This window comes from Heloderma suspectum, chromosome 1, assembly GCF_057233095.1.
Source record: "Heloderma suspectum isolate Gila_16-S chromosome 1, 16-S_ref, whole genome shotgun sequence".
NCBI lineage: Eukaryota > Metazoa > Chordata > Lepidosauria > Squamata > Helodermatidae > Heloderma > Heloderma suspectum.
This window is the reverse complement of record NC_139458.1, coordinates 185,466,493-185,479,708: the sequence shown is the minus strand read 5'-3', so window position 1 is coordinate 185,479,708 and position 13,216 is coordinate 185,466,493. Positions and strand designations below refer to the sequence as shown.

At 41.4% G+C, this 13,216-nt stretch overlaps 1 protein-coding gene across 1 annotated transcript in view; it reads left to right on the top strand.

Moving 5' to 3' along the window:
- Positions 1–13,216, top strand: part of LRP2 (LDL receptor related protein 2) — a 185,827-nt gene that overhangs the window by 43,353 nt on the left and 129,258 nt on the right. Inside the window, exons 5-9 of the mRNA XM_084812398.1 lie at positions 6,946–7,056; positions 7,147–7,260; positions 8,395–8,511; positions 9,734–9,877; positions 10,947–11,066. Of these exons, the coding sequence (XP_084668524.1) occupies positions 6,946–7,056; positions 7,147–7,260; positions 8,395–8,511; positions 9,734–9,877; positions 10,947–11,066 (606 nt within the window). The remainder of the gene's footprint in view (positions 1–6,945; positions 7,057–7,146; positions 7,261–8,394; positions 8,512–9,733; positions 9,878–10,946; positions 11,067–13,216) is intronic.

The following is a 13,216-nucleotide window of genomic DNA, read 5'->3' as shown; positions in this document are numbered from 1 at the left end:
TCCCTCCCAACATGCAAAACTGATGTAAGCATTTGATTTGCTCCAGGAGAAGCTAAAGAGCCATTATTCTAGCTTACAATTGGCATTGCTGGAGGCAGGTTTAAATTGCATAGGAGATACTCTATTTCTGAATGAGGTATGATATTTAATAGACCAGTCAAATGTACAACGTGCCAGTTATTAACTCAGCAGTTATACATGAAGAAAAATGGAACCAGCAGATTCAACTTCACAGCCCATTTTACTACTAATGGGATTAACAGCAAGAAAAAAACTACCCATGCAAAGGCTAAGATAAACATCAGACCAATGTTTCAGCTCCAGGCCATTTAATTAGGGTATTGAAGCCATTTCTGCCTCATAAAAATAACAGTTTTATTTCCAGTTAGATAAAAGCATTACTGCGATTTAGAATCCTGGACGTTTCCTATCCAGAAAAGTACAGTTAAAGCCACTGTTAAAAATTTAGAAAGAGAAGCATGCAAAAGAGGAGTATCCTGCCTTTAGAAAATATGACTGATTTCCTTACAATTAAGTTTCTGCATTTTCAATACGTGCTGTTGTTATCACATATTTGTACCTTTTAACAAAATGTAACCTAATTTGGACCCTATCCCCCACTTCATCTTAAACTCTTCAGATTCTATATAATCTCAACTCTTCAGAAGATTTAACATTTACAACCCTGTTCAGATTGATCTAGCATTCATCCTTTGTTGTTTATTCAGTCAGTTGCTTCTGACTCTTCGTGACTTCATGGACCAGCCCATGCCAGAGCTTCCTGTCGGCCGTCGCCACCCCCAGCTCCCCCAAGGTCGAGTCTGTCACCTCCAGAATATCATCCATCCATCTTGCCCTTGGTCGGCCCCTCTTCCTTTGGCCTTCCACTTTCCCTAGCATCAGCATCTTCTCCAGGGTGTCCTGTCTTCTCATGATGTGGCCAAAGTACTTCAGTTTTGCCTTTAATATCCTTCCCTCAAGTGAGCAGTCTGGCTTTATTTCCTGGAGTATGGACTGGTTTGATCTTCTTGCAGTCCAAGGCACTCTCAGAATGTTCCTCCAGCACCACAGTTCAAAAGCATCTGTCTTCCTTTGCTCAGCCTTCCTTATGGTCCAGCTCTCGCAGCCATAGGTTACTACGGGGAATACTATTGCTTGAACTATGCGGACCTTTGATGTCAGTGTGATGTCTCTGCTCTTCACTATTTTATCATGATTTGTCATTGCTGTCCTCCCAAGAAGTAAACGTCTTCTGATTTCCTGGCTGCAGTCAGCGTCTGCAGTAATCTTTGCGCCTAAAAAGACAAAGTCTGTCACTGCCTCCATGTTTTCTCCCTCTATTTGCCAGTTATCCATCAAGCTGGTTGCCATAATCTTGGTTTTTTTGAGGTTTAACTGCAACCCAGCTTTTGCACTTTCTTCTTTCACCTTCGTCATGTGGTTCCTCAGCTCCTCTTCGCTTTCAGCCATCAAAGTGGTGTAATCTGCATATCTGAGATGGTTAATGTTTCTTCCAGCGATTTTAACTCCAGCCTTGGCTTCATCAAGCCCAGCACATCGCATGATGTGTTCTGCATACAGGTTGAATAGGTAGGGTGAGAGTATACAACTCTGCCGTACTCCTTTCCCAATCTTAAACCAGTCCGTTGTTCCGTGGTCTGTTCTTACCGCTGCTACTTGGTCGTTATACGGATTCCTCAGGAGGCAGACAAGATAACTTGGTATCCCCATACCACCAAGAACTTGCCATAATTTGTTATGATCCACACAGTCAAAGGCTTTAGAATAGTCAATAAAACAGAAATAGATGTTTTTCTGAAACTCCCTGGCTTTCTCCATTATCCAGCAGATATTAGCAATTTGGTCTCTAGTTCCTCTGCCTTTTCTAAACCCAGCTTGTACATCTGGCAATTCTCGTTCCATCACTTGCTGGAGTCTGCCTTGCAAGATCTTGAGCATTGCCTTACTGGCATGTGAAATAAGTGCCACTGTTTGATAGTTTGAACATTCTTTGGTGCTTCCCTTTTTTGGTGTGGGGATATAAGTTGATTTTTTCCAATCTGATGGCCATTCTTGTGTTTTCCAAATTTGCTGGCATATGGCATGCATCACCTTGACAGCATCATCTTGCAAGATTTTAAACAGTTCAGCTGGGATACCGTCATCTCCTGCTGCCTTGTTATTAGCAATGCTTCTTAAGGCCCATTCAACCTCACTCTTCAGGATGTCTGGCTCTAGCTCACTGACCACACCATCAAATCTATCCCCGATATTATTATCCTTCCTATACAGATCTTCTGTATATTCTTGCCACCTTTTCTTGATCTCTTCTGCTTCTGTTAGGTCCTACCATCTTTGTTTTTGATCATACCCATTTTTGCCTGGAATTTACCTCTGATGTTTCTAATTTTCTGGAAGAGGTCTCTTGTCCTTCCTATTTTATTACCTTCTTCCTCTTCTGCGCATTGCTTGTTTAAAAATAATTCCTGATCTCTTCTGGCTAGCCTCTGGAATTGTGCATTTAATTGGGCATATCTCCCCCTTTCACTGTTGCCTTTTGCTTTCCTTCTTTCTTGGGCTGCTTCCAGTGTCTCAGCAGACAGCCATCTTGCCTTCTTGGTTTTCTTTTTCTTTGGGACGTCTTTTGTTGCTGCTTCCTGAACAATGTTGCGAGCTTCTGTCCATAGTTCTTCCGGACCCTATCTACTAAATGTAGTCCCTTAAATCTATTCTTCACCTCCACTGCATATTCATGAGGAATATTAGTGAGCTCATATCTAACTGAACTTAGTTAGTTGAACTTATCCTCTGTTCCTCCCCAGTAGCATTTTGACCATCTTCCGACCTGGGAGTCCCATCTTCCGATGGTATACCGATATATCTCTGGTTGTACTGATCCATTTAGTTTTCATGGCAAGAATACTGGGGTGGGTTGCCATTTCCTTCCCCAGGGAAATTCATCCTACTGACTCAAAAAACTGCACATTTTGCTTCCATACAAACCAGCCTTAATTTTATCTCTCTGAACCATATAATTTCCTATTTCTACAGACACACACCTTAAAAATGAATTCCATACATTAATACATAGAAGCCTAATACAGCAATTATGCCTTAATATTGATTTAGCTTTAGTAACTTGCTGCCCTGTAGAAAATATAGGGCTCAGCCAGAACACTTTGCAATTATGTCTTTTACCATATATCCTTGAGGCCATAACAAAGTGCACCATTACAATAATTTCATATTTGTAGGCCAGCTACCACACCGTATTTAGTTTAATGTAGAACAAGTTAGATCCTGGAACATACGAAGCGAAAATAAAATAAAGAATAAGGAACGTGGCTTCTCTCTGAGAATTTGTGTGTGGCATTTGTACACATTTAGGATTTACACAAACATACATAGAAACCCAGAGTCCCTGCCTGGCTTCTCTTACCCTTGTAATACATTTGAAAGATGTAGTGGCCCAAAACCACTAGTTTTAGTAGATGGCTGGCTTCTTTCCCTGTCTTTAAGGCAAGATGTCTACCTTTTTCAAAATGTGAAAGCACTTCATTTATGTACATTTAAATGTACATTTGTCCCCTTAACTTAAAACAAAAATAGCAGGATCAGTTTTAAAATGACTGAACAACTGTTCTGGGATGGGCAGGAAAGGATGACTTCATGACATTAGCTGATCAGCTCTCTGCAAACATATAGAACTGGTTTCCTGAATTGTCTCTATCAATAGCCCTGTTCAGTTGTGCTTGCCCTCACACAGTGAAGGGGAGGCTGAGGATGCACTTGCTGGCCCCGCGTCCTCTGCTGTACGCCTGCCTCTTTCCATATCGGAAGAGAACGTCTGCAAAAAGACGTTTACTGTGCTCATGTAGGCTGCCTGCGTGGTTCAGAACCTGGTATGCTCACGATTGTCAATAGCGTGGAGAGCTTACACAACTACAGTAGGCTTCCTGCTGCAGACCTCTGCCCTCCAATGATTGGAGGACAGCAGGGATGCGATGGAGCGATGCCTACTAGTGCATCCCTGCTTTCCCCTCACACAATTCTAATTGCATGAGGCCTTCAATGCTTGCATAGGGCTTATGTCTGAACAAAATATGCGCTTCCTCTGTGGCTCCACCACTCATTATGTACATTTGTGACTGTCTGAAATTCATGATGTGATCAGATCATATAGCTATGGTGTGATCACATATTTCACTTGTGGTTGTTTGGGTTTCCTTAATGCCCTGGTCCACTGATGGAGTTAGTTCCTCTCAAATCAAGACCATGTCAGCAGAGTGTGGTACCAGCTATAAAAATTGAATGTCCTCATCTAGATCATGTCGTAGTGAAATCAGAACCAGCTGGAAGTTTATTCTCAGATGTAGATGTTCGGCGGGACCAGGTAAAGCCAAATATCACCAGCGGCAAACAAATAGCACTGCTGGCACAATTTGCTTGTTGGACATGTAATGAATGGTTCACAGTGGTTGAAGATGTGGCTGAAGAATGTGTTCATGAAGAATTTCTGCAGTACTGACTCTGACACTGCATATGTGCCTCTGTCTACAGGGCAGCTAGCAGCTGTTACAGTATTGTCAGGATTAATCCCATTAGCTCATAATGACCAGCTGTCCCTGATGATTATCCTGCCATTGGCTCATGAAGTTCTACAGCTTCATGTTCATTTTGACAATGAATTAGAAACACAATTGGAAATGTTGACCTCTCCCCCAATTTGAAATGGAATCGCAAAATTGAGATATGTTAAAAATGTGAAATTAAAAATCCTGAAATGATTTTTTTTTCTAATTAATGAACGGCTAAACAGATCCTTGCAAAACAAAGCAATTATAATTATAGGTCTGTGGACACCCTTTTCTTTGTAGAATTTGAAGGACAAATAGGGAGAAGTGAGTGACAAGGTGTGGAGAGCCTTGTTTAAAGAAGTTTTAATCTCCTGGGTCAAAAGGGGTCTTACATCGAAATAACTTGGGGATCTGCCATTTGGTCAATCACATTTCCCTATGGTGATGAGAAGAGTAAGGGCAAGAGCACATGAGCTAGAATCTTCTCCCAATTTCTTCCTAGTAGATTTCTGAGGAAGAGGAAAATAATGTCCAAGCAGGCTCCAGGATCTCAAAGCCATTTAAAATATAGCTATTCTTTGAAAGGGCTCATCTCTGCACTGTAACCATTTGTAAGTATTTACCTTAGAAAATTGATAGGCGACTCAAGAGACTAAAAGCACAGAAGGATGAAGAAATCGATGACTGCCTAGTGTTGCTGGGCCCACTCATTCACACAGATAATGTAACTTGTGTATATACATGTGTAACAACCAATGTGAGTCTAAAGGGCCCTAACCAGGGTGTGGTATGCACACAGTGGGTTTATGCACTATGCTCTTACAAATGGGGAATAGCTGTTTCTAAGTTGGAGACATTAGCATGAACACTCATTACAATTCAAAAGCAGAGATTCTTATTTTTATAGATTTTTGTTTTCGTTACACAAATGCTTTGGTTAACATGCCTACCTCCTAGGGCATGGGGCCAATATACTAGTTCTAATAGGCCTAACTAGGAAGCATAGAGAAAGATGAATATTGGGCAAATAAGGAGCAGAAGGTGACACTACGAAAATGGAAGAGCAGGGAATTGGAAGCCTATGCAAACAAGGGAACTTGGGTGCTGGTGGTTATGGTGGGCTTTGGGAGTGAAAATTGATCGTTTTAGAAGGAAAGGAAATAGACCAGGAATGGCTTTAATTGCCTTTCTTCAGAGGAAGGAGAACCCAAAGGACTTCACTTCCTGGTTGGTTGCAAAAATTGGAAAAATGTTGTGAGCACAGACTACTCTCGGGTTTCTGAACTTAGGTTCTAAATTAAAAAATGGAGCATAAGCTTCAAGCCATTTTGGCCTTGTTGAAATCAGGATGCACCATGTCGTTCACAGACATCTAAACTAAAGGCTTTTGAATATGCATTGATGGAGAGACTGAACGGAGGCTCAGCCGTTATTAGGGACCCCAGCACCACCAGCATGAAAATGAGGTTTCTCTTTAGAGTTCCCAGTAAGATTCAGGAAGTGCGTGTTCAACTCAAGACTTAATGGTAATCTCTTCCCCATACCCTAAGCATACTCCTTTATCGCCTTCCTTGGACTCAAAGCTGACAACTCACACAGACATTGCAGAGGCCTTGCTGGTCAAACTCTATTCCTGCACTTATGGAACCTGGCTTTGGGTGCTTTGCCGAGGTTGATAACGCTTTCTCTCTGGGTGTACAAGGCAAACAGATCTCTGGGCAAACACAGCAATAAGGTGGTTCAGTTGGAAAGCACAAAAGGAATCTGGCCCTGGAAATATGGGATCAGTTCCAGGGTAGAGTGGGAATCATGTGAGGCATTCAAAACAAAAACCTTGGTCAAGAATGCTTAGGCATTGCTTGACCTTGCTGACCTGTCTGGGAGGTAGAGCCATTTTTGCCAGGAAGGTTTTTGATTGGCCAATTCAGAGGTGCCCTTGTGGGTTAGTTGGCTGGGTGGTGGCATGGCAGTCAGACAGGCATTTGCATGTTTTTGTAGTTACAGGGAACAACTCCCTTTAATCAAGGAGGAAGGATGTATATACTATGGCTCCTGTACCTCTGTGGCAGTCTAGAGCTTTACTGATAAAGCTGCTGGCAGTTTTTTGGGCTGTGCCTTCTGGAACCAAAATGGATTTCTTGAGCCAAAGTGTCAGGGCAATACCAACTGAATATATCATGCAAAATATGTGTGTCAGACAGCCAGCACACCTGAAGTTCTTCTGTAACACTAGAGAAAATTCCGGTGTGAGTTTTCTGTTTTTTCTGTATGTTGCAAAAAGCAACAATAAAAGCAAAACCTGGTGACCTGGTGTATAGTTTAGCTGTTCCCTCTAACACATTAGAGTAACGCATCTTTCCTCTTGCAGAGTACCCAACATGCGATCAGCTATCTTGTTCCAATGGAGCATGTTTTAATGCAAGCCAGCACTGTGATGGCAAAGTGGACTGCAGAGATGCCTCTGATGAAGTCAATTGTAGTAAGTTCTGCATTTGCACATCCCAGAACAATAAGCTAAATGATGGGATTTGTTTCTAGGACATGTTCATGCCCCTTTTCTTCTTTTTAGCTCATGGATGCTCCAGTACGCAGTTTCAGTGTAGAAATGGAGAATGTATCCCTCGGGCCTTTGTTTGTGACCATGATGATGACTGTGGAGACAGGAGCGATGAAAACTCTTGCAGTACGTGGGCTTTCACTTGCTTTCTGGATTGTGTTCTGGCTAAAACTGTGGCTATTATTTAGATTGTGCATTGCGATACACTTCTGAAATGGCTCTGACGTATGTGCATTTAAATTAGCTGGACATATTGACTGAGAGTCTTCAAAATTCTTCCAGCAGCCACAAAAGCTGTACTTCTTTAAGTAGAGAACATGCAGTTTAAAAGACTGGCTAGCATGCTTTTGAGTTTTGAAAATAGTGAAGTAGGGTTAAGTGGACATGCATAATTTCAAACTGGTGTCATGCTGAACGTTGTTGCTCTGAGCCTGAAATTCCTTGATGAGTTGACAGGGGTATCTCCGTGTTACTAAAGCTAAGCACAGTTACAGGGGATGTAAGTTCTCCCTACTTGTTACCTTATAGTAGTGCAAAACACTAGTGTGCCCTCCTAGGGTGGCCGCTTACATACTGCCAAAAAAGAAGACACCATTTTGCATAACATTTGCAGGTGCTAATTCATATGTATGGATGCAAATCTAGAAATCACACTATGAATAGAAATGGAATATATTTCACCACAGTGCAGAGCACTGTGACCTGTGTGCCTGCTCAGTCTGCTATCCAGGTGCTGACACTTTATGGGCAACTTCAAGGCCTCTGCTCTCCCTTCTTTTGATTCTTTATCTTTAAACTGGTCTTGGACAGCCCTGGACAGCCCTTCTAATAGAGGACACCTTCAATTAGAAGACTGTCCTCAGAACACATAGTGTCCCCTCCTCTCCATCTCTTAGGAAGAAGGTATTTTGAAGAAAGATTCAGTTGGGGGCTGGACTAGGAAGCACCTCCCACTTTCTCCCAAAGGCTGGATCTCTAAAGCCAGTCTTCCTCCTGTCTCTGTAATGATGGTTGTGGGTTCTCCAGTTCTGCTCTGATCTACGGGTTTCATCTGGTTCAGGCTTAGGTTCCTCTGCTTGCAGGCAAGACAGAGAAGGAAGAAGACAGCAGTAGTGAGAGCTGAACTTTGTTGAGCTGAGCTTGCTCCACTTAATTCTGTTCCATGTACCCATGTTTAAGGCCAAGAGGATAGCTTAAAAGTTGGCATGTGGAGCTGGCATGCTTACATTCTGGTAAAAGGACATTTGTTGTCTTCCTCAGCATATGCAACTTGTAAAGGAAATTTCTACACTTGCCCAAGCGGTCGCTGTATTCATCAGAGCTGGATTTGTGATGGAGATGATGACTGTGAAGATAATGAAGATGAAATAGGATGTGGTAAATAATAAAATAAAACGATTTCAGTGGTCTCATTCACAAACAAAACCTTACTAGCCCTTATGGTGAAACTTAATGTAAATGCATGTTGAAGTTACAAACATATAACTTGCCAAAAATCTTGCATCCCTTTTAATTTTCTATTTCTCCCAAACAATTTTATTGACAAGGCTTTTGTTTGTTACCAAGTTTTGATATTAGACGAGGATATTAGACTAAGACTCAGCAAGCCTATATGGATTTGTATAGGTTGCCTTTGGGACTCAAGTTGTATCAGAGTTTTTATCCAGAGTGTGATGGTAGGCCAATGTGCAACCAGTTAGTGTTATGTAATGATGTCACGTAATATATTTAAGGGCTAGGATCCTGAACAAAGTTAATGTGCCACAATAGTACATGATACATGCCAGCAGGGATCCATTCCTGTATAGACAGGCATGTGAAGCACAAGCTCTTGGCATACATATCAATATGGTGGAGACATTGGCCTTCTTGAAGATGAAAGACATTGTGGCCCATATCTCTTCCTAGGTATTTACTCCTGATTCAGCCTAACAACATATTTTTGAAATGAATGAGTTTCACCTTTAAGCTTACTCAAACACACACATTATTAGTAACATTTTATTGTCTTATGTATTAGCATTTCCATAATACCAGCAATATTTTCCCTGAAAAAACAGAACCACTTCACATATTATTATGTTTAGATATTCACTTAAGTTATTTAAGTTCACCTAAAGATGTAATGTGGAAGTTTCACTAATACGTGTTTGCCAACATCTGTGTTGTACAGGGACACATGTCAGGCAGCTTACTTGTTGAGTGTATGTTTGTTGGTAAATCCAGATTCATCTCTGCATAATGTGTAAATTGGCCTCTGAAAATAATAGAAAAGTTTCTGGTTTATATGTGAGGCTTTTGTTATGTATTTTGAAGGTGAGAGGCAGAAAGGTCTAGAAGATGGTCTGCTGGTGTCTGTCATAGTAATAATGCTCCAGATTTTTGGGAACCTGGAGAGCAGATCAGCCTCCAGATGTTTTGGACTTCAGCTCCCATCAGCCTCAGCCAACATGGCCACTGGTCAGGAATCCTCAGAGTTGTAGTCCAATAGATGGAGAACTAATGACAACCTCCCCTCCCCTGAACATACCTAATCCTTCTACAAACCTGAAATATGATTTGATGGTTGTGTGTAATGATTCTCTGTTCTGTTCCTTAGAGAGTGGTCATCGAGATTGCTACCCTGGTGAATGGGCCTGCCCTGTATCAGGGCAATGTATCCCAATTGGTAAAGTCTGTGATGGGACTCTAGACTGCTCCTCCGGAGAGGATGAAACAAACATAACTGCAGGCAGACATTGCAGTGAGTAACAGTACAAGCAAGGCATATGGAACACCAGAATTGCCATATGGGCAACGCTGATGCACTCCTGAGATTATAGCATTGGAAATAGGAGAGACATTTAAAATCATGTCAAGAATAAGCTACATGATTGTTGCAGCAGCACTGCCAAGATTTTGTTTTAACCTGCATGCATAGTGGCTGAGGCGTCTTTCTCATTTTGCAATGTTTCTCCCACAAAAAAGAACATCTCCTCTCATATGTACCTGCTCGGGATCCTTCAGTCATCTTCGGAGGTCCTTCTCCGGGTGTCCCCACTGAAGGAAGCTAGGAGGGTGGCTACAAAAGAGAGGGCCTTGTCAGTTGTGGCATCCCACTTATGGAATGAACTCCTCAAAGAGGTTCACTTGGCTCCCTTGTTATATTTTCGGCACCAGGCAAAGACCTTCCTCTTCTCCCAGGCATTTTCAAGATCTAGTTTTAGATTTTTATGGCTGTTTCATTGGTTCCTGTTCTGTTTGTTGTTTTGCATTGCTTTGTATTCTTTTAAATATTTGTATCATATTCTATATTTTTAACTTTTAACTGTGGCATTTTAGTCTTTTAACTGTAATCCAGCCAGATAACATTTGTTATTGGATGGATTAAAAATCTAATATAATAAAAAACACATTTTGTTCATTAATTCTAAATACTTCAAGATTTGTTCTACTCTGAAATATGGTGCATTGACTTGTCTGTAGGGATCCATTGCTTTCCCTTAAGGAGTTGAGAGTATGACTCAGTCATACTCCCAGCTCCTATGCTTAAATTGTATAACACTAGTCATGTGTTTGACAGTGGATGTGATTGCAGCTGTTGGTTGAGCTGCACTGGGACTTGCGGTGCAAAATAGCCGTTTACCAACTGATGTCTTTGTGTTATGTATGCATTGACCTACAGTTGAGTTCCCTGATTGCCAGCTTCATACTGTTGCTGTAATTGGGTGTTTGAGCTTTGTTCAATGAAGTACTTCTCTGACTCACTTCATAGATCCGAGTTATTGATGCCATATACTTATTAGTGGTATTCAAAATTACTCTTTTTTTAGATATATCTCGCTGTGCAGCCTTGAGCTGTCAATACCGCTGTCACTCTTCCCCCTCTGGAGGAACATGCTATTGTCCTGCGGGATATATAATCAGCAGCAACGACAGTCGCACCTGCATTGGTAAGTGAAGAACATACAAACATTGATTTTCCATCTCTACACATGTTCCTGCAGCTGTCATGGATGTTAGGAACTCTAAATCGTCTAAACTATTATCCAAGGCTTTTGAACTGTGTGTGTTCAAGTACATATGGAGACCACATTTTTATTTATTTATTTTATTTATTTAAAACATTTGTATCCCACCCTATATCATTAAGATCTCAGGGCAGCTTGATTTTTTTAAGGACATGCAAATACTATGGCAAAAGTTCAGATCATTGAAACTTGGGGGATCGATCTTACCAAGTCAAGAAAACCTGTCAATGTATATGCTGAAAGCTTGATTGATGGGCCGATTCTGTTGGTGTGAATTTCTGTTGGATAAGGATGTGATGAAACTGAAATTGGGGCTCCTGTAAGACTTGCTTTAGGTGATGAGTCCCTAGTTCTTGGCTTGCTGAGATACCCAATAAAAGGTCTTGCATTCTCTGCTGCCATTTATGGCTAGCTATGCTGACATTGCACAGTACAGACAGTTTTTTCATGGAAAAATGTGGAAGGACTGGAATTTATTTGTCCAGAGAGTTGTTGGTAGATCTTCCTTATCAGCAGCAATTTTTTTGAGGGGCCTTAGCGTCCCTAAATAAAAAGTTATTTAGAGAACTTCACGCAGAGCTAAGCCCAAATGTCCAAGCTTAGGGAATCTCCTTAGCCAAAATGACTCAGAAATCAACCAATCTCCTCATCATTATGTATTTCCATTACTGATACTGTATTTTATTCTTTTAAATATTTATATTTTATTTTATATTTTAACTGTGTTTTAAAATGGCATTTTAGTTTTTTAACTGGTTGTAATCTGCCCAGAGAACATTAGTTATTGGGCACATTAGAGATGTACTAAATAAATAATAAATTTCATTATATTCTTCTGATGTGAAAATCGAAACCCACAAACATTCAGCCCAGCCCTAATTCTGGTTCAGTCTATTTTCCACATTTCCATTATGTGGACATATAACTGTGTGTGTGTTTTAAGCCCATATTAGAGATACCTAATCCCCAGTCCAGAAGGAAAGAATAGCTGGGCTAAAAGGGAGATAGGTTCTGTTTGCCTGCTGGTTTTAGTTAGGTCAGGGCTTTGTTTTCTCTGCAAGATAAAAGAAAGAAATTGAAATTATGTGCCAAGGTACCCCAAATTTTGTACCACGTGAAGTTGAATGGTGCAGCCTGTGTGAAGTATGGAAATTAAGCAGATTTGCTCATGTGCTTTTTTGCATAATTTGTTTTGCTTTCACTAGTCAAGTTGCTGTGCACTGCAGTCCTGCCCCTTGATCATGGGAAATCATATTCCTCCTTTGGCTTTGGAAACTGCCAAATATTGCTGAAATCAGCTTCCCCCAACCTGGCACCCCCCAGATGTGTTAGACAGTAGCCCCCATCATTCACAGCCAAAGACTGCTGCATCTGGATGATGGGAGTTGTAGTCCAACACATCTGAGGGGATGTTGGGAAAGGCTGCCCGAAATGATTTCAAGTTGATCTTCAGAGACACAAGAAACTTGCTTTATTAAAAAACAACAACTAGAGGATGCTGAATTCTTCACCCTGACCTACAGTTTGCTGTTCCACTTTCATACCACTGGGGATTAAAATGTAAGCCCTGGGGCCCTATTGAAGACCTTTTCGTTTTCCTTCAGTAGTTGAGGAACCTTGAAGATTCACATGGGGACAAGTCTGGCTTCACAACCTAAAGTGACAAGGCTTGCATCATCCCCGTTGTAGTTGATTTTGCTCTCTATGAGACGTGTGGTCAAACGGTGGCACCTAAGCTGTTTCAGATGGTTGTAAACAAGCAGCATATGCATCTGAGCTAGAGGGACTTTTCCCTTCCCAACTCCTCTTCCTACCATATTAGGACAAAGTAGAACAAGTAGAGAAAAGGAGGCTGAGGGAGGAAGACCAAAGGTAGATGCCTGGCCCTGGGTATGAGAAAAGGATCGGACAGGATAGGTGCTTGGCGCAACAGAGAGAGGAGTAGTTGAAATGCTGGTGGTGACGGTGGGGATATTATGGGGGATATTGTTGCCCTGGGTTTGCACGGTCTGCCATATGAACTTTTGCAGTGTGTTGCTTTTTGGAACATTGGCCACTACGTGTTTTAGACA